Consider the following 22,189-nt stretch of genomic DNA (forward strand, 5'->3'; position numbering starts at 1 on the left):
AAGTGGAAAATGTGTTGTTTCAAAGTTATAAGGGGGGTTGTTTATAGTCATTCAACAGTCCATTGAAAATATTTGTCAATATTTTTAGGTCAATTATTCAATCAGTGAAACATTATTTATTTACAGAGAACCAAATCAGAGTAAAAGGTTATCTAAGGACACTTCACAAAAGGAGTTGTTCCAGGCCGTAGCCTTTCCACCATGAGCAAGTAGTTTACAACATTTGGCATCAGTATCAAGGAAAAATTTCCTTTTTAACACAAAGAAACCTCAAACAGAACAAGACTCATGGTGAACAGCCATCTGTTGGGAAGGGATGAGCTGGGAAAGTCAGACACAGGGAGAAACAGAACGACAAAGATGGATAGAGATAAAACAAACAGGGCAGTTTTGTTCTTTAAAATATGCATAATTGCAAAAAAGGTAACACTCAAAGTGACAGCTGACATTAAGCCTGCAACAGAGTATGCATGAGAAATGGAAGAAAAGAAAACAAACATATTACAAGCATAAATGAAAGAGGGAAGTCATCAAAAAAGGTGGAGAGTTAGCTCATGGTCTGAATATTTCAAGTCAATCATGAAGAAAGAAAGAAAGAAAGAAAGAAAGAAAGAAAGAAAGAAAGAAAGAAAGGAACCAGGTGTTTTGTATTTAAATGCGATCGGCATGGCTGAGTGTCAGAGGACACTCAGCCCTTATCTCACCGAAGGTAAACAGCGAAGGTGTCAAAACAAAATATAGAAAGCTACTCCATGCATCACCACAATTACTCCAATGAGCGGGTAAGATCCCATTGAAGCAGCTTGCAGGCAAGTCACAGGCAAGTCTTCATACTGATCATACACATTTCCTAGTTTTGACACAACTTAACGACAATAGACCCCAGTCAAACTGTGTGGTTGCGTAACGCAGATTAAGCTTTAAACACACTGCATTACTTGAGTTGTGGACACACTGACAGAGAAGCAAGTATCCCCGATTGCAGCAAAGTAAACATACAATTGCCAAAGTGACGAGAGAGAAAGAAATATTTACACTTTACTTCAATAAGGGCTTTTGCGGTAAAGCTTCACTGTGGAAGCAGTTTCTTCCCCATCAGTGAGTGGTGGGAAATGGTAAACAGAAAAGAAGGAATAATAAATAGCTCATCAAGGTTCAAAAGAATTAATATTGCTAAATAATAGGTTGTAAATTTGTTGCTCATTATTCACGCCACATTTGTGTACTTCCATATTTTAGAGATGATACAACAGAGAATTCCATTTCTAGATGAATACGTTTCTAAACAGACATGTTCACATGTAGAGGTGCTCAGCCTACATTACAAAACGAACTTAAGTCTATTCGCTCCCATGTATACTTTAATATGACCTTACCTTGCTGATTGGAGGCCATGGCCACATTGAGTTCAGCAACTGAAACTGCTACAAAAGAATAAAACTGCCAAATTTGGAAGTTGCGCAATTAAGCGCTCAATGTCACCATGGGCATTGGGTTATACTCAAGAGGCCAGAAATGCCGTTTCAGAGGGAAGCCCTGGAACAAATGAAGCCTGCCTCAGCTGCTGTTGGGTAAACTGATCCTTTCTATGCCACACTACGGCACAGGACAGGGTGGGGAGTAGGGGGGCTGTAACACCAAGAGAGGAGGGGTTGTTTCCCCTGCAGGCATGTCAAGTCAGGTTGACCAAACATGATGGTAGCAAAAAAAGGAAACGACAAATAAGGGAAAAGCGATATGTTGGGGGGGGAGATTCAGAGATAAGAAAGCATTTAGACCAAATATTTTTGAGAGAGCCCTACAGCCAGAGAGGCTTTGGAAATAAAAACAGAAACACATAAAAACAGCACAGATTCTGCTAGGTTGAGTGGCAGGAAAGGGGGACCCCCTACACATAGGGTAAGTCGGCACCCATAGGGGGTAAAGGCAGAGGAAAGCTAGGCCTGACCTATGGTGTCCTGCAGATGTCTGTCTCAGTCAGGGACCAGGAGTCAGTCTGTATGCATGCAGAAGGGCAGTGCTAGATAAACATACTATTTTATTGCTGTTGTTCCTCTGCAGGGTTTGGTGAGCTCATGCTGGCAAAAAAGAAAAAGACAAGCCTGGAGATTAGATGCCAGACTTTTAAGGGCGAATGCCTTTGGAGTGAGTAAATAAATAAAAGAAATCCAATCGCTTCTCGTCTTAAACAGGCCTCCCTTCTCATCAGATTCACTCATATACACATGTAAACACAATGTTTCTGACAAGCAAAGTCCCCTTGCCAGGATGCAAAGCGCATCACCCGAGGAGCCATGAACTGGCTGAAGCAGTGCCTTTACTTCAGCTACTTCTATCCTGCTGATGCGTGTTATCTTTTTCAAGCTATCCTGATGGCTCTTATCCTTAATGTTTGTCGTTGTCAACCTTTCATCCCTTGAGTTTTGTAGACTGTATATTCTCATCATTAAAACAATGGCGAGTTAACTTTGAAACTTGTTCTAATAGTGATGACTCTGGTTCTCATAAGCATTGTTTCCAGCTGGCATTGAGGAATAAGTCTTGAAAAGTGGCTCACATAGCATCACAGTCTGGGATGGTTCCATTAATGTCAAATGGTATGCAGCCACTTCTTTTACACTTAAGCTGCTCGACCAAACGATGACGTTCCAACTGGAATGTAAGCTGAAGAGAATAAAGCTTTCGCGTTTGACTCCAATTACCTTTTCTTTTACGTCTGTGGGCCTGTGAACACATCCATCAGCTCGACTAAAAATTAGCTGCTAATGAGTTTTTAATGAAACTGTAACAAATGCAGGGAGCCATTACACCATGATTAAAGACGGGTTTCATTTTCTCCTAAGACAGTGGTACACTGGAGAGAACTGCTGCCAGTAGGAGCTGTGAATGCAGAATTGCTCACACCTTCCTCACATTTCAAACATTCACAAATGTGAAAACACTCCTTATATTACTTTTTCACTCAGCAATGTCCAAACAAATTCAAACAGACTTCACTAGTACTATACACTAAAGACATAAATGCAGAAAGAACCACACATAAGCACATGCACACAGTCGTACACACAATCGACCCATACCCTAAAAACACAGCAGAGTCTTACAGCTGGAATCCATGGCTGATTGGAGGGATTAATGCCTGAAATGAACCCAGATGAATATTACATTGTGTGACATTCTGAATAATTATCTCAAGGAAAACAGCTCATTACAAAAATGTTGTTTCTCTCTCTTTGTTTCCATCTCACCTCAAGTAACTGAATCCACCACTGGGAAAGTAATCCACATTTAAAATACACGCGCTGCACAAATGATATATTACAGACCTGACATATATGGATTTTGCTAAAGAAGTGCACTCGTGTATTACTCTTAGTCTTTTTGAACAACTGAAGTCAACAGTGTAAGGGAAGAAGTAAAAACCACAAAGATATCTTTGGGATTTTAGAACATGAAGTGCTTCTGTGAAAAATCGAGTCCCAAAATACAGTCTGCACTCTAACATATGTAAACAATCAATAATCTAAGACTCTGATTTTAGCAGCTATGATATTAATATCGATTACTTTCTAATGTCTAATGTTTTTTTTTTTTTTTTTAATGAAGCACTGTTCTGACACAGCATATACAAATCAAATCTTTCCTACAAGATGAACTTTATTTCTTTGATTATATGAAGGAAAGGCAGTCCCTGGAAATACAAATCCAACTCTTGCTACTTTCATCTTAATCAAATGTTCTAATGTATTTATTCCTAAACGTTCAAATATAGATTTACATTTGGAATCCTTTTAGGATGGTCTGTTTGGAAGCTCTGTAATATTAGTAGTGTTATAAAGCACAACTTATCCCTAAAAAAAATGGAAGAACGACCACACTCGGCCAATTTTCCAAACGTGCCTACTTTCTTTATTTAGAAAGGCCAACAATATGACAAGTTCATTAAAAAGGGTATGACTGGGACGTGGAAAAGATGCAAGGGCATTTGCCAACTTTTTACTGTTACACAGCAGGAACAAAAGCACGAGTTATCTTCGACAGGAGTCCAGTTACCAAACACACCCACAGGAAGAAACAGAAGAACCTCTTCTCATCTGAACATCTTAATCAGCTGGTTTCGTTGAATAAAACTGACTGGTGAAGTATGCAGATCTTTACTAAAAGCCTGGTAAAAGACTGTGCAGTTGTTGCCCTGTACTGAACTAATAGTTGTGTTTTTCTGTACTATGGGGCTAAGAGTACAGTTTTGAATCTTATAAGCAAATAATTAGTAAAACTAGAGGAAACCTATTTGTGTTTTCAGTACAGCTGGTGCTCTGGTTAAAGGCTGTTCAATTATCCAGAAATCTATTGTCTCTCAAAGCCAGACAATTCATACATACAGAACTGTTTGCTGTTTTTGTTCCCAGTGAAAGTAAGCAGACATGTTGTATGACAATACTAAACACTGGGAGAACTACAATGTTTAAAGGTTTAAAGACTGAAAGGTCGAATTCAGGCACGCTAGTAACAAGTCCTTACTAGAATTAGTAATGAAGATGCGTTTGATGTCCTACTGCTGTAACACCACAATTTCCCAGGTTGGGATCAATAAAGTACATATCCATCCATCTATCTATCCATCATCTATGTATCTATCTATCTATGGTGTGTTCCTTTTCTGTTCATTGGAGCCATTTCAAATGTGGCCAAGTAACTTATTGATTTTTATATAGTACATTCCCACTGGTGATTTATACTTTCATTATTATTGGACCCAAATCATCTTGTTCTTATCTTACTGGAGAACATAAAAAGACGACATACGGGAGGGTTAACAGAGGAAAAGAGTGTTAAAAAGCAAAGAATCAATGATTAGAGAACAAAAAGCATAGTTCAAAAAAGAAGAAAGATGCAAATGAGAATAGTGGGGGGAAAAAGAATGAGACACAAAGAAAGAATGGGAAAGAGGGAAAAATTGTTCCTGATTTAGATCTAAGAGGCCCTGGTCCTTCAGATGTCTCCATCAACTAACCACAAACCCAAGCTGAGCATGTGAGGCATGCTGCTTACGCTGGCAAAGCTATCCCCTAATGCTAATAACTGCAATGTGTTAGCAATAAAAAAAAAAAACACACAGACCTATTTCAAGTAGACACACACAGACATTTGTAAGGCAACACACAAAACTTGGACAAGATACACATCGGGGATTTCCCTAGCACAGAGGTAGCTTTAAATCTAACCTGCTAATTTCTAATCCAAACACTAACCGGTACATTATTTTAAACCATTTATCATTAATTTAACATTTTCAAGCAAACCATTGGTACTGTCCAACACTTTTTTGTCCAATAGTTTGGTACATATATAAAAACAGCTTGGTAGTAAAAGTGTGCATAGTTTGATATCAAAGAGTTGATGGTTATAGAAGACTGACATTGAAGTGTAGGGTAATAAGGGACCAAATCAAAAGGGTATTAATTGGTTACTACATTTAAAGAGCGAGAGGACAACTATTGAGTCCTTAGAGTCTATTATTTGTCTAATAATACACGAACAAGGACTTTAATTAATTAATGTTTTACAAAATTGTTTCGAGTCTTGCATACTCAAAAGTTCCCAAGGTAGCCAAAAATAACCCTCTATGAAGTTAGAACAATTACAGTTCATAACCAGAAAAAAATATTTAATCGAGCACAAATAAAACTTGCATAAAATCAAATCCTGTTTTGTCACTTTCATACACAACACAAAAACTTTAACGTAATGTTGTACTCATCTTTCTTAATTCAATTTAATCTCTTCCATATCCACATTTCACAAAGTAAATAAGGTAATGGTGTGCCTTTTGAAACACAATATCTTCCTGGAGTTTTTGTCAATTTGGAGCTCGAAAAAGAAGACATTAGTATTAACTGCCAAGTTATTGAGTCAAAGACTGAAATATCACCAGGAGCAATGAGCAAGTAATACACTATATTGGGGGAATTCTGTTTTCCGAATGGCCTCAGAGCAGAGATTTAACACAGGGTTGGCAGGATCCTGGGACTTGAGTCATTGATGCAGGAAGCCACTGATCCTAAATGTATCCACTGACTGCTTTCCTGTGTCTGAAGACTGTCTGAGGAGCTGGTGTAACATCATCCTGCCAGAAATCCAAAATTCAACAACCTACAATGCAAAGTTGTATGTTGTGTAGCACTGGCTGATATGCAGTAAAGGCTTTGTTGGAGCAATAGAATAATCTGGTTAATTTAAATATAAATATTCTCATCTATATTTGATATTAATGTCATTACAAATTTTATGTGTTTCTCTCGCAGAACAGAAATGTTATTTTAGCTTTGTTCGTTTGTTCTGCTAGCACAAATTGATTCTGCTTCCGTAAAGCGCAGCTCATTGTTCTAGAAAATGATATGTGGGTACACACCGTAGGAATGTACATGTAAAGAGTCTGTAGTCCTAATAGTGGGCAGCCCCAGTTAAAATCCAATCTGTGGCTCTTTTCCCGTATGTCACTCACCACTCTCCCTAGCCCTAGTTTTCCACTCAATCCACCATGGATTTTATCAGTTTTTTTGTACATTTATTGAATCATTAAAAAAAGTTTGCATTGTTTATGAAGCACTGGTCTACCAAGTGTTGTTACTGTATTTAAAGCCTCTCCATTTTTATTGCAAACAATGCTTGCACAGGCAAAATAGTTAGATTTAGACTTCTTGGTTTAACAGTGAAGCATGGCTCTGGTCTTTTAGCCTAATCAAATTTTAGTGACATCTTACAAACATGATGGGAATCATAACAGTTAATAAAGAGGCAGTAACTTCCTGTTGCCAGAGGGTGTCTCTGTGACACATCAAATTAAAGGTTTAGATATTTTATGGTTTCACTCTTGAAGAGCAGAGAAGATTATTGCAGCTCTGTTAAACATCATTGCAGATGTCCATACATACAGCTGAGTTAAACTGCTTTAATGCTCATTAAGTTCCTATCGTCAAAATTAGATCTGCACACATATACCAGTAAATCAAAATGATAAAAGACATGCTGGTTAGTGTATGACAAGGACTTTGGTAAGAAAAAGTGTGTAGGCCCATTCAGTTAAGTTTTGTCAATAAAAAAATAGCTATTAAATAATAGCATGTATAAGGTCTACTCTTCATGCAAGTCTTTAAACATAATCAATAGTATTTTGAACTCCCTGTTTGTCATGATGTGATTTAAGGACACAATCATCACACATGAAACCCTAATGTAGTTTGTCGATGACTTCCGGTTTTTAATTTGAAATAAAAAACAAGTACAACTTTTTTCCAACAACAGCACTTCAGCACTCTCACCCTCATTACAGCTTATTTTCAGCAATTACACTGTCAGCAGGAGCTACAATCTTCAACTGCTGCTAAATGCCCACATTTCTAAATTAGGTGGAAACTATAATTGTCAGCTGTTTTTTACAGATGGGTTCTGTTCTGCAATCTGAATATTCCTAATGTTACCCAGTTCCTCTCAAGGGAAAAAAAACAACACTAAGTAGGACCATTAATTCTGGTCAAATTACACCACCTTTAATGAACTTCAAAGTCGTACGGATGTGCAAGAGGCCAGCACTCAGGCTTTAACAGCCATTTTGAAAAACAAACTGTATTAATGATATCATTCATCATTTCCTCACTTTGACCGTGCAAGGCCCACTGCAAAGTTCCTGCCTCAACCAGACAAAAGAAACAAAATTTAATGTAAAAGTTTCCATGTACACATATTATTACGGCTGGTTTAAAATCCTGTTGGCCAATACCCAAATTAGTCAAACACTTAAAGGGAGAACTATTAAAGACCATGTTTGAACACTCTTTACCAAACTCCCAACAGAACATAAGTTCTAAAATCTCACTTATGCTGCTTTTGGACCTGACATGTACATTTTTTGGACAGCAGACGCTTTAAATAAAGGAAAATTCTCTCATGGATGAGCAAAGTGGGACAAATTTCACCAGAGCTGGCAATAATTGCTGTGATATATGTTTTAAGTGTAAAAAATGACAGTAAGAATTACCAAATGAAACAATTCTCCAGCATTTCTTGAATAAGAACACAGTAATCATCCCTCTGTCAGCCACTCAGAAATATGACAGGGTTACTGCTTATTCAAATTCCAGATGCAAGACTTCAGCTGTAACTCAGTCTTTGCACCAAATAATGTCTCATGTGTGGGGGGGTTTTTTAATTTGCAATTCCCTGAACGTTTTTTTTTTTTTATCTGAACCCAAAAGTTGTTTCAAGACTAAAAACAAGTTTAAAGTTGCATCAAACTTGAAACATGATCACATGAGCAGTAGCTGTCTGTGTAGTATATGCCGTCAGCTCTGAGCAACTCAAGCTCATGTGTTACAAATCTTTTTGCCGCAGTCTATATAATTAGCTGTAGTTGACTTCCTTTGAAATCTGTTTCTTCTGGGGCATATGGCCTTGAAACTTCAATCTCCCCAGAAAGGGCCAGCAACAAGCTTCCCTTTCAATGTATATAAAGCATGGGTGGCAAAGACATGGCCATACTCTTCTGCAAAAGTCCAAGACTAAAGGCTTAAAAATACCACACTTCAAAAATAAATGTGTATGAGTTATTAACGTAAATACAACAATATCAATAAATATTTAGGGTTAAATCTAATCATGTCCATAAAGTGATATTTCCTCCAAATAATTTAGAAATTCAAAATCTCCTTGTTGCTTCTCTGAAAGTGCCCTGTAATGTTTTGTTGTAAACAAAAACACCATAATGGTTTGATGTATAATGTAATTATCTCCTTGAACATTTCACTTAAAAGTTAAAGTACCTGATTTAACCTCACGTTTCATGTTCTTTTCCTCTTCACACTAATAATGACATCAAGAACTCCAAAAGGTATGATGAAGAGGCTTGGACTGGCATGTGGAACAAGATTATTTGTATTGAATATAATGCAAAAGACAAAGAACTAGAATATGAAGAATAAGAAACAAGAATATGAAACTCATTTTCGTAACATTTTTCTTAGGTTGTTCTTTCAAAGAAGACACTTCGTTAGAGTCACCAACGTGCTCTTAAATGGCTAAATTGTTCGCAGCTGTGTTCTTATCTCCTTGTTTTCTCAAGTTGAAGTGGAAGTACTGCTGCAGGAGGTCAGCAGCAAACAGTTGTATTCAGCAGTGTGAGTAGTGTTTACACATGGAACACAAAAAAAGATGCATGGGATGCCATAAACATAATGAATATATAGTGGGTACGGAAATTATTCAGACCCCTTTAAACTGCACCGGCCAATGGTAGTCAAAGTCGTACTCTTCATTACAGCCATTTGCTAAAATCAAAAAAGTTAATTTTATTTCTCATTAATGTACACTCTGCACCCCATTTTGAAAGAAAAAATATATATAAAAAAAGAAAAACTGAAATATAACGCCATAAATATCACATGTCACATGGTCATAAGTATTCGTTCCCTTTGCTGTGACACTTAACTCACAAGCTGTCAATTTCTTCTGATGCGCCTTGAGATGGTTCTGCTCACACATATATAAGACCTTACAGCTCACAGTGCATGCCAGAGCTAATGAGAATCATAAGGCTGAATGAACTGCCCAAGGAGCTCAGAGACAGAATTGTGGCAAGGCTCCTAAGAGCACAGTGGCCTCCATAATCCTTAAATGGAAGAAGTTTGGGATGACCAGAACTCTTCCTAGACCTGGCCGTCCAGCCAAACTGAGCAATCATGGGAGAAGAGCCTTGGTGAGAGGGGGTAACGAAGAACCCAAAGATCACCATGGCTGAGCTCCAGAGATGCAGTAGGGAGATGGGAGAAAGTTCCACAAAGTCAACTATCACTGCAGCCCTCCACCAGTTGGGACTTTATGGCAGAGTGGCACGACGGAAGTCTCTCCTCAGTACAAGACATATGAAAGCCTGCATAGTGTTTGCCAAAAAAACACAGGAATCCTAGACTATGACAAAGAAGATTCTCTGGTCTTATGAGACAAAGATTAAACTTTTTTGCGTAAATTCTAAGCGGTATGTGTGGAGAAAACCTGGCACTGCTTATCACCTGCCCAATACAATCCCAACAGTAAAACGTGGTGGTGGCAGCATCATGCTATGGGGGTGTTTTTCAGCTGCAGGGACAGGACGACTGGTTGCAATTGAAGGAAACATGAATGGACCAAGTACAGAGATATCCAGAAAGAAAACCTCTTCCAGAGTGCTCAAGACCCTAGACTGGGCTGAAGGTTCACCTTCCAACAAGACATTGACTCTAATCACACAGCTAAAATAAGGAAGTGGCTTCAGAACAACTCTGTGACCATTCCTCATTGGCCAAGTCAGAGCACTGAACTAAACCCAATTGAGCATCTCTGGAGAGACCTGAAAATGGCTGTCCACCAACGTTCACCATCCAACCAGAAAGAACTGGAGAGGATCTGCAAGTAAGAATGGCAGCGGATCCCCAAATCCAGGTGTGAAAAACCTGTTGCATCATTCCCAAGAAGACTCATGGCTGTACCAGCTCAAAAGGGTGCTTCTGCTCAAGACTGAGCAAAGGGTCTGACCATGTGATATTTCATTTTTTCTTTTTAATAAATTTGCAAAAATGTCTACATTTTTTTGTTGGGGGGGGGGGGGGGGGGTTTCTGTCAAGATGGGGTGCCGAGTGTACATAAATGGGGGGGAAAAAAATTCTCTTTTGCTAAAATCAAAAATGTTTTGATTTTAGCAAATGGCTGGAATGAAACAAAAAAGTTTAAAATTTAAAGGGGTCTGAATACTTTCTGTACCCACTGTATAACCGTTTCCACACACAACCCTGTATGTAAACGCAAACAGCCACATTTTTCGCTCGTACGTCACCCAGAGCTTCTTTTGCCCCTAGTATTTTTTCCTCAGAAAATCTGAGTGGCTGATGTGAGAATGCAGCAGGATGTTGTCCGGAGAATTCACCTCCAATAGGAGCAGGAGTGACTTTTCTATACTGTGACTGCTGCATGGTAAACAGAACGTATGCACACAACCACCTCGATCTCCGTGAACATAATGAAACGGCTGAATTATGTTTTCTGTTTATACTATATTGTCATTATAGCATTGTGTAGTGGCGCTACTTCCATGTTGTTTTTTACATCTTATCTCTGGAAATCCCCCACCCTCCGTCCCATCTGTCAGGGATAGACTCCTGTTGTGAGGTGCATATGTAAACAGCTAGGTCGGAAGAATCTCCGGAGCAGTCCTCCCGGAATTATCCAGATATTATCCTTAGTAAATTTGTGAAAACAGCTCATGTGAGTAAAAGTTATATATTTCAAAATCTTCAGAATCTTCTTTAAAAGTTTGGAGGTAGAATTAATGAACAAACCTTTCTAAAGAACAGTTGTTGAATGAAGCCCAGTGAAATCCCGTGCCAGTTATGAGTTACCTGAATATTTTTTGTCATTCTTTCCTTGTTTATGTATTTCATGTACTTCTCGTTAGAATAATAACGCATCAACTAGAAAGACAAAGCCACTTATCGAAACAACAAGCTTTAGGCTCAAGTGAGATAGTCCATAATAAACTCTACCAACTTATAGAACCAAGCCTCTTACCATGGTACTTGCATGGGGTGAATTACAGATGAAAAATTTGAATCGGGGTATGTGGTCAGGATTGACACTATAGACAAATGTGCACATCTTTTCACCAAACCAACTTTAAGTAAACAATGTCAAAGTCAAACTCCTCAAGGCCAGAAATTATTGATAGGTATTTGATGCAAACAGTAAACAATGTAAATGTAGATTTTGTCCTGTAGTGGAATCAAGGAAAACAAGTGCGTCATAAACAAACCTGGGCTCCATCCTTCAGTTTGAGAATGCACTCCATTGTGTTAATGGTGATGACAACAGGCTCCGAGCCCAACTTGGTCCAGGGTACATGGATACGTAGCTCATGGATATGACCACTCAGGAATGTAAAAGGAAGCTTCAGCTCCTGTAAATGCGCATTAATAGGAAAACAACAACAATTAGTTACTATAGTTAGAATACAAATACATTAGATCTAGTTAATGACAGCTGAGGCTTCAATAACTTTTAGAGCCTTTATTAAGCAATCATTTCAACCTTTTTTTAAATCAACATTTGAATACTATAGGTTATTGTTTGGCAATGCATTCGTGCAACAACATATTTCCTCAGATCATTGTTCTGTATCTTTTTGTACCTGACCAATTAAAAGCAAGCTTTACAAGCCTTCTATGAAGGTTGATGCCAGGGTCAAAGGTTTAATGTTCTGTTTATCTGCCAATATCGGGAAAGTCAAAACATTTTGCAAACCAAATTTTTTGTAAGCAGCCAAAAATATGTGGAGAAATATATGTTTTTACAGTGTTAAATAACAGTGGTAGAAAGAAACTAAAGCATTTACTTTAACTTACTGATACTTCTACACTCGATTTAGATTAAACTATTGTAGCAAACTAAAGACTACAGAGAGAGTCGATAGATAAAAAAGCAGCACTTTGTAGAGTCTGATTTATTGAACAAAACATGCTAAACTGAAAAGGTATGACATGATTTGTGAATTTAGACCACCCAGCAGAACATACAATGAAGTAAAATCAGCACCACGCTGAAAAAGGATTTCCTGCAGTGTCAAATGCTTAGCTTCTTCTCCGCAACCCAAAGAGATAGTTGAACATGTTATTATTAATCTAGTTTATAATTAGTGATAGAGGTGGGGCTAAGTGATTTGGAAATGTGATTTGCAAACGTGTCTCCACATTATGGAAACCTAAATTTAGCTGCTGTAGCTAGCCTGTCCCCATTGGCCGGTGCAGCCTACTTTAATGTGGCGTCAGTTTCTTGACCTGCAGCCCTCACCGAGGGGCATGACAACAGGAAACCAGAGTGAATGTTCAAGTGTTCAGTTTTAAAAGAAAATGTAGTAAAATGTGTCATCATAAACACATGTACATCTTAAAATGGTTTATTTAAAACACTAACTTTGATGGCTGCCAATAAAAACCGAAGAGTCTTTTTGCATTTAAGATCTTTTTTTATGAAAAAAGGTGAGCAAAAATGCATTAACAAGAAATTCTGTTAAAAGTTTGTGAACAAACATAACTCAGATATGTTTGTTGTAAAAAAAATTTAAAAAAAAGTGATTTCTTTAAACAGTTTCCACTGATATGGACATCTCTTTAGATACATTGGTAAGAACGTGTGTGTCCCCGGCAAAGTGTGCATGTATAGGATATTATATTTCTACCAATAGCAGCACTGAGCAGTGACTTGTAACTACAGCATCACTTTACTGCATGTAATTACTAAATATGTGAAAATAAGTGATTAAACACAACTCGTCACCCAATCATTCTCGGTCTTGTATATAAATGGAATTCAGTTTGTATAGCACTTCCAGTCTTCTGACTTCTCAGAACGCTTTTAGATCACATCACATCCACACACTGATGGCAGAGGTGGTTATGTAAAGTGACCATCGAAAGAAACTAATCCAGTCATACAGATTCGTACGCCGCCAACGAAGGACAAGGACACATCGGACATGTTGTTGCAGGGGCTGGGAATCTAACCCCCAACCTTCCAGAGACGACTGACTCTACCAACTGAGCCACAGCCACCCGTATATAAAGTTTAATGAAAGCATAGGACACATTCAACATATAGTACCTGTTCAAGCACATCCAATTTCAGGTCCAACTTGCTGAGCACCACATCTCCACCCCAAAGAGACAGCTGCAGATCGGAGGGCTTCAGATTCTTGATATACTTGTTCACATAGCTCATCAGGAGCGGTGTGACATACGACTCCAACATTTTGTCCCTGTCCTAGATACACATCAAGAATTGAACAAAAATGTTATGTTATTCATAATTTCTTGTTTGTTATCATTCATTTAAAGCCAAACCTTGGTTTACTTGCTCCAACAAAACAAAACAATACTGTGCTTTCAAGGATGTAGTTTCATGATCTGTGAACACTCAATCAAATAAGAAACAGCTCAATAAGCACTTCCCGTTTTCATAGTTAGCTCTGACGAAGTAATGTGATTGGTTAATAGGTGTTCCAGGAATGCTGGTAGAGAGCACATCACTTCTGACATAATGTATGACTCAGCCTTAGCCAGGTGTTTGGAGTCCAGTTAATTACCATCACAGCAGGCAGTGTTGGGCTTTACTCATCTGGCTACCGTGTATTTGTACTGTTTGTTGGCGATGGTCTACTCCTAAAAGCTTCTACATGAACACATTGTCAGTCTTAAGGTATAACTGTAGCTTGTCATGTATACCTGATTTATAATTGCATTCAAAACAGGCAATATACGCCTGTTCACAAGAATAGGTCTACTTTAATAACGTTTTTATTAATCAACTGCTGATTTTATAATTACCCAGAGTACGGGAATAAGCCTACTTGTTACGTGTCATCAGTTTTTCTTTGGACAACTTAAAGAAGAAACGCAAGCAGTAGCTATTGACTATATTTACAAACGTGTAGCTATGCAAGTAAATAGTGTTTGGCGTGTAATCTTTCTACATAGAAACACATTTAACTTACTGCAGAGACTTAACCAGAGATATTTCTGCTATCCTGTCATTCTAGCTATGCAAAACCACAACAGCCGAGCATAGAAGCTAAGCTAAGCTAAGATGAGTAGAAGTCATCTTAACTTCGTTTTGGTTGGCTCAAACGTCTGGCCACTGGAAACACATAGAAACACCCGTGCTTACTTGGCACTCGCTTATATCCTGTAGCAATGTATTGAGCTCGACGTCTAGTATAACATATTCGGATCGCTAACTGACGTTAGCCATATCGCTCAACGGTAGGAGCCCATACGTCATCGGTAAACACCAACGCGGCTTCCGTATGCATGGTGTTGCCTTTTAGACCTGTGGGACATTTGCACATCGGTTTCAAAAAAGGCAAAACAAGAAACACCGCGTCAAAGGCTACATGAGGACATTCATTGAAACATCAAAAATAATTGACGGTCATCTAAAGAGAAAGCCGTGGCGATATAATCGAATAAATGGACTGTTCACGTTGTCTCTTCCTCATTCGGTTACTGTGGCTCAATGTGCCGCAAAGTCAGATTGCATAGCCTATAAAAACAATAGCCCAAACAAAATCGATATTATTTATCAAAGAGGTCATTTACTTGCATGGACGTCTTCTTCGTTGAAAAAATGGTAAGGATCTGAGAAAGCAAATAGCTCATCAGGGAGAGTCAGTGCAGCAACATTTTCTTAAAATGACTTGAATGTTATGAAGCGACAGGTTTCATTCCCTTTCAAAATCATATTACACATAAATAATAGCGAGAATAATCTTCTAAAACACTGACAAGATATATGAAAAATTAAAGGAGGATTTGGGCATTTTTGCTTGTTATAAACATTTATGAGCTGGTCAATCATTCAATCTGTCAATTAGGCCTACGCCAAACAGCCTACAGCACATCTAGACCTTTCTCTTTGTTCTATTATTAAGCAGAGGCCTGATCTTTGTTGTAGTGAAATATAGGCTATAACTGATCATATCACCTTACATCTCACAAATCTTTTTCAATGAGTTGTGAATGTATTGTCAATATCCTATAGGCTATGTTATGCCAATTGTATGTGGGCTCTCTTATATTTTAATACATTTCAATTTCACAAATGAGAAAGTAATTTAAGTTAAACCCCTCAGTAAAATAAATGTGGTTAAAGTAATGCTTAAGGAAATATTTTGCTTTTTGATCTTTCTTTTCTTATATCAGGAATATTGGTGACCTTAAATCTTAAAAACACGTTTATCAGACAAATGCATTAGGCTATCGGCCTATCCGGCCTATCGGAGAAGGTAAACACATAATGTTCCTATTTTATTAACAACAACAGCCGACGACCTGCTTGGCTGTGATTCGTCTCCATGTGTGTCCTCGTAGAGACCTACTGACTTGTTACGGAACACAAATAAATCCCCTGTAAGGTGACCTTGGATGGCTTGAAGGGTGCCATCAAATAAAATGTTTTATTACAAGAAATAAGCGGAGTAACAAAACATCACAAGTATTCCACTCTTTAATTAATAAATTCCACGTTTGTCTCAATTCAAATGTTTAAGGTTGTGACAGCCAGTGCAAGTGGCATGGACCCCTGTAAACTTGATCAAGCTTCCTCAGGACACACACAGGCTAGTTAGCTATAAAGTTCACTCTGTCACCGTCACTGCTTGGCACCGCACGCAAATACAATTAGTGTGAGATCAATCACGCTTTAAAGTAATGACGTAACAAGTTCATGATTTGTCCGCGTCCGTCCATATTACTCTGAGCAGCCAATCATTAAATTACTCTTGTGTTGTGATGGAGAAGAGACTATTGCCGTACATGTCAATCATAATATCTTATTATTTTGCTTTTGAACATGACTAAATAAACTCGGAAATAATATACTGTACATAAAATGGATGCTAACTTATTAATTTGAGCATAAAATTCTTGCTGATTTACACCTGTTTATAAAAGGTCTCAGCTAAAACTCATTTTAACTAAATAACACGCTTACACCAATGTGTTCCAATTTAGTTCATTTGTAATAAAGGGACTCCCAACTTTCTGAAAAAAATCGTTTGAAATGATTTGTTATGCATATCTGTACATCAAGTAAAATGTTATTGTATTTCCTTCACTCATTATTATTTATCAACTCCAGATTTGTTTTAGAGGAAAGAAGTCGAACAATCGAATAATGAATAATAATCTTCATAAGCAATAACCTTTTAAACAGTTAATAACACAGAAACGCAGGGTTTTGATTTTATGATGGTGTGATTATTCAAATTATTCAGTTATTAATATCCAATTATTATTATTATTTTGATTTTGTTATGTTGTTTGGTTGATTGAATATTTTTACTATTTCAAATATTGCCTTCATTCATCTTTTTATATATTCACCGTTTTCAGGTGTCATTTTTAAGTTAAAGCTTGATTTATATCACCCTATAATATTCAGACAGTTAACTGGATTTGTAAATGAGGTTACTGCAGACGATACACGACGTTGCCTTTGGAGTCAATATTTCAAAGGTTGTATGTGGAATAAGTATATGGGGCCTTACTTGTTGTCCTTTCCGCAGGTATGCCTTTTAAAAAAAACCTCTACTGTTTGGGTTTATTTTAAGCCCATAAATATAACTGCGATTATTGTCCTTTTAATTGCATTGACGGTAAAAAAATAAATAAAAAAAATAGAAGAAGACGTTTGTTAGTGAGTCCTGAAAGGATGATGGGCCATGAAAACATGAGGCCTGTAGGCCAAGTAACACAGCAAGCCATAAGTGAAGACGGAGACTGGAAGAGAATCCTAATTTTCTTATCCGAATAATAATATAACAATAATAATAATAAAGATTATAGATCCGCTCGTTCGGTTTCAGTAACAAGGTGTAATGGTTAAAGTTAAAGCGATGAACCAGCAGCTAACAAAGTTAAGCTGGGTCAGGTCTAAACTAAGTAATGCATATTAACACACAAATCTACCGGTGTTTGAGCGTGGTGTCCAAGGCACTCACCGTTTCCTCTTTAACTCGCATTCAATAATTACTTGTCAACTAATAATATCACATTAACTGCTCAAGTAGGCCAACATTTTTCATCTGAGGGCTGGCATGGAAGTAAAACATCTATTTTGATTTCTATAAGTGCTAATGAATGTAGCTGTGCAGGTGAGTAAGGATATCAGAGGTGCACCTATGGCTATAACCAATAAGCCTCAGAAGAGAAAAAAGAATTATGAAAGAGTTTAATCATTCCGAGACAAAGCTACAACATGCTGAAAAGAAAACAATTGTGCCCAAATATTTTTATTAGGCTATATTAACTTCTTTTTTATTTTATTTACAAAGAGCTTGATATATTGTTTTCAAAACAAAAACATGCTGCAAACATAGGTCTTCAGTCTCATAGAAATAGCCGAAAAAGGAACTAAATATTGCTTTTCGGCGTAAACATTGTCTCAACTCTCAAGCACTGCAGTCATTAAAAGACAGACCAGATTTACATAATGTAAATATTTATTTTTGAAATACAATTAAACACACTTTAAACGTATGATTGTTCTTTGACAACGTTATCATTTCATGTCATAAAATAAAAAAACACATATGTACATATAGTCTTTGTATTTAAAGGGTGGTGTGAAAGGTGGACATGGCCAAAGCTCCGCTGTTCTCCCACTTGAGGTGCAAACATCCCACTCTCGATTGTGCTGCAGTAAACGTGTCCTGGTGTTTGTGGATTGTCTTTGAACAAAAGCTTGCTGACTTGTCTTCCTTCGTTTTGACCATTGTTTATTTGTTAGTTTGTCCAGCCTAGAAGTCCTGTTGTGGGCTGTGCGTCAAACTGTGCCGTCGCAAGTCACAGTTGCGCCGAAACACCTTTCCGCAGCGGCCACAGCAGTAGGGCTTGATGTCTGTATGGGTGAGAAGGTGAGTTTTCAGGTTACTTCTTTGATTAAAGGTTCTTCCGCATGTGGGGCATTTGTGGGGAGACTCCTGTTTAGATTTGAAGCAAGCAAAGGATTATTCCCTTTATTTATATCGAAAGTCTGTTACTTATATCGCATAATTATCCAATTAACTCCACTCTATGGTCAGTTATGATAAAGACTGATTCACACAAAAATAAATAGGCTACTGTATGTATCTCTCACTGTCAGATTCTTCAATTAATTAGTCAGTTGGCCAAACTGGCCACTCGTTTTGTGAGACGGTTTAATATCCCCGTGCATGCAGGAGACAGTGCTTGTCAGGTGTATTATGATTCTAATATATCACTTAGACTGAATGAATTCATGGTGACCAGGATCATCTGCTTACCTGCATATGTAAGGTTTTATGGACGGCTAGAGTTCGAGACTGACAGAATCCTTTCCCACATTCTTGACATTTGAAAGGTTTCTCCTTGGAATGGATGTATCTGTAAAACATAAATAACACTTCAGATATCTAACCATGCTTTGTAGTAGATTTAACAACCCCTGGAACAATAAGGGCAAAAAATCTCGAACATGCAAGTAATGACGTCAAAATATATTTGTCAAAACGATAGTGACCCCACGGTGGTAAACAGAACTGCCGGAAAGTTATAGCAAAATTTGACAAGACAAGTCCCAAACACTTTATTCGGACTCGCACACACTGCATGCAGTTACGCGCACGCGCTCACACATGTAACACAGGGCTGAATTATAATAACGGGCAAAATAAAAATAAAAACACACTGTTTTACCTGTGGTCCCTGAGATGGTCCTGCCTCCTGAAGGCTTTGTGACAAATGTCACAGGTATAAGGCCTCTCGTCTGTGTGGGTCCTCTCGTGGATAAGGAGGTTGTAGGACTTGGTAAAATGCCTGCCGCAGAACTTGCAAATAAATTCCTTTTTAGTCTTGGATGGAAGCCTGCCGCGGGTGGGTTTTCTATCCGGAGACAGCTTGCTCAGCTCGGAGATGGTTCCTCCTAGTCCTGATGCCAACTTCGACAGATCCGCGGCTTTCGGTGGGTCCTCTTGGGTGGCAGCGAGGGCCAGGTTGGCGAAGTCAAACCTTGGCCTGTCCTTGTGCAATGAGGGGACGCCGTGCGCAACTTGTTTCGGGTGGAAGAGTTGTGCTGCGGCTGTGAATGGTAACGCTGGGAAGGGAATTCTGGGATCTACCAGACCCTGGGCGGCAGCCATCTCTGTAATCGTCGACCTAAGTCCTTGGATGTGCGGGTAACCAAGAGTCCAGTGGTTCATGTGCATGGTTTGCACAGCGCTTAGGCCGTACAGTCCCTGCAGCTGGTCAGCGGGGAAAGTGTTAACGGCCTGCAGGAAGGAGTAGTTTGTCAGCTGGAGGGCCGGGTGCAGTGGGATCGGGGCGTGCAGAGCTTTGCTCCCCATCTCGACTCAGACCTCTGCAGAAGAAACGGTGACAACCTTTGATTAAAAAAGTAAAAAAAAAACAACAAAGGAAAGAAAACTATAAACGTTTAGTGTGTGTAAATACCACTTAAGATGCATCAAAGGTTGACAAAGTAATGTCTGCTGTACACCTTATTAAAGATGCATTAGGTTACGTTATTTTGGCTACTTTAATTCTATCTTGGACAAATGATGATAACTGGGTAAATAAACAAATATTCCTGTTAAGATTTACGGATAATAAGTAGAACCCTACTATATTTAAAAAGAGAGAATATTAAAAGGTATATTACACTAGTGCATATAACAGTCATTTGTAAATGGTGATGCATTAACGTAACTTAATTTTAAATTATTAATCAAGACCAATTAATTTAAGTGGCACAACTATTCATGTGACATCTATTGAAGTTATAAATTACAAATACAGATAGCCTGTCTGTGACTAGAACGACTAAAACTAATAGAGGGTAAATATATTGATTGTTGTTGTTTCCGTGCTATAGTGTTGTACACTTTGCGGGCAGGTTTGAATGTTACTATTGAAAGTAAGTAACATGGGTCAGGGTAAACACACACATGCTGGCTGTTAAACAGAGCGTTTCTTTGATCTTTGCTATAAATGTGCCTTTTATTTAATGGCTGTGCAGAGCCAGTTAATTTAATAGGCCGAATATTTAGCTTTAAATGTGTTTTTTCCTGGGTTTCCTTTGGGTAAGTTAGCGTCGTAACAAAAAATCTCGTTCCTTTGTAAACAGTTTTCCTCTACAAAAAATAAAAGAAAAGGAAAGGTGTTAACTTCAAAAAGCAGAAGCTGTACCTGACTCACAAATGCAGGACAAATAAGATGAGCTAACAGTACATGGCACTAGATTTAAAGGTTACATGTTTTTGGGATTGGTAAAACATGTTTCCCCACACAGAAAAGTCCACCAATTTATCTTAAGAATACCGACAGTGACATAGAGACTGGAGGTAAGACAACGGCCAGTTGACCTTCAGATTTGTAAGAAAATGAAAATAAGGTGGGAAACCACTTATTTGTATTGGCCTATTGATTAGTTTTTGCTTCATCAGAATAAACCACAGTTTGACAGTCCTGTATTAAAAAATCCTAACCTGAAACTGACTTAGATTTTGGAAATATTCATATTTGGAAAGAGCTGCAGACTGAAAGTGTTTTCGGGCATTAGTGCTGGCTGGTATGTAAACTCGTTCTACTTTGCTCTCCCTTTCTGTATAGGTATATTTGAAATAATGCACAGGTGCACCTTGCATTTTTTATTTGCAACCTTTCTTCAACCTGTACACTCAATAACTTCATTTACACGTTGACAGCAGCCTAATAGTGTCTTTTCGTGTGTGAGTCCCTGTTAATGTATTTTCTGGCATGTTTTCAATAAGCAGTGACATGTATCTCAGACACGAAGGCCATTGCTTGTTTCAGCAATATTACGCGCTGTGGGCCAAAAGAAGTGCTGTAAAAACGTGGGTGAACTATGAACTCAAACTTGCGAGCATAACAGAGAATTCATCGCCTGTGGATATTTTTTCAATTCGCACTGTCCGTGCACAGTTTACTATTTTATTGAACCTGATGTTTACATGTTAACATGAACGTTAGTCTATGTTGATTTTTGACATTGTTTTTTTCTACAAGTTCTACAAGTGAGTTGACTGAGCTCGATTTGTTTGTCTACTGCAGACGATTGAGTTAAACCCTGTCAAACAGATTCTTACCCCGAAAAATAGTTGCCAAAAGTCCTGAAGTATGTCAATAATCCACAGTAACTATAGAAGCGACAAGCTCCAGTAAAGCGCCACCAAAAATTTTCAAGTTCCACGTCCAGTAAACTTTCATGTAGCCATACAGTCAACTTTGATGCTCTCGGTACTTTGCAGAGATGTGATAAGTTGTTAAAAGTAGTAAAGGAGGCGGAAAAAGTTCGGAGGAGACAGCAGCAGCGTGGGAGTCCCTTCTGGAGCTAAGGCTGGAAGTGTGCGTAATGCGCACCGGTCCTTCACTTTTCAGGGCTCCGGGACTCTGGAGCTCTCAGCCCGCCCTCCGACACGCCTCCCCCTTTCTGTATCATTAACTTCAATGTTCCTCTTCTGTTTATTTGTGTTTGGATAGCAACTACGGCTACAGACCAAGAGCGTGTTCAACTCAACCCGCTTTCCTCTGACACCTCGCATATAGCAAAAAGCCAGAGCTGATACTTTCTTTTG

General features: G+C 38.3%; 2 protein-coding genes across 6 annotated transcripts in view; both read right to left on the minus strand.

Annotated features, from left to right (window-relative positions):
* The window catches only part of vps13b (vacuolar protein sorting 13 homolog B), a 265,939-nt gene extending 250,935 nt beyond the window's left edge, over positions 1-15,004 (minus strand). The window contains exons 1-4 of one of the 4 annotated variants that reach the window (XM_079344751.1): positions 14,570-14,736; positions 13,930-13,991; positions 13,681-13,839; positions 11,837-11,980 (exon numbers count right to left, since the gene is read on the minus strand). In XM_079344751.1, coding sequence (XP_079200877.1) covers positions 11,837-11,980; positions 13,681-13,839; positions 13,930-13,991; position 14,570 — 366 coding nt within the window. In that variant the 5' untranslated portion in view covers positions 14,571-14,736. The other 3 variants (XM_079344752.1, XM_079344753.1, XM_079344754.1) reach the window with 3 other exon arrangements.
* Positions 15,005-18,058: 3,054 nt separating this feature from the next.
* Positions 18,059-21,944, minus strand: osr2 (odd-skipped related transciption factor 2). Of its 2 annotated transcripts, none has more exons than XM_079344456.1 (4): positions 21,701-21,944; positions 19,293-19,953; positions 18,881-18,980; positions 18,059-18,474 (listed from the first exon to the last, which is right to left on the minus strand). In XM_079344456.1, exons 2-4 carry the CDS (start codon positions 19,937-19,939, stop codon positions 18,400-18,402), a joined length of 822 nt encoding a protein of 273 aa, XP_079200582.1. In that variant the 5' UTR covers positions 19,940-19,953; positions 21,701-21,944; the 3' UTR covers positions 18,059-18,399. The 2 variants fall into 2 exon arrangements, with proteins under 2 accessions (XP_079200582.1, XP_079200581.1); XM_079344455.1 differs by having other exon boundaries at positions 18,059-18,556.
* Between the last annotated feature and the right edge of the window lie 245 nt (positions 21,945-22,189).

Source organism: Symphodus melops (genome assembly GCF_947650265.1).
Source record: "Symphodus melops genome assembly, chromosome: 5".
NCBI classification, from domain to species: Eukaryota; Metazoa; Chordata; class Actinopteri; order Labriformes; family Labridae; genus Symphodus; species Symphodus melops.

Bases quoted from the DNA above. Each gene is read 5' to 3' on its own strand.
- osr2 (XM_079344455.1), bottom strand. From the start codon at position 19,939: ATGGGGAGCAAAGCTCTGCACGCCCCGATCCCACTGCACCCGGCCCTC. The intron at 18,981-19,292 runs GTAAAACAGTGT...TATGTTTTACAG, and splicing joins GACCATCTCAGGGACCACAG to ATACATCCATTCCAAGGAGA. The intron at 18,557-18,880 runs GTAAGCAGATGA...AAATCTAAACAG, and splicing joins ATAAAACCTTACATATGCAG to GAGTCTCCCCACAAATGCCC.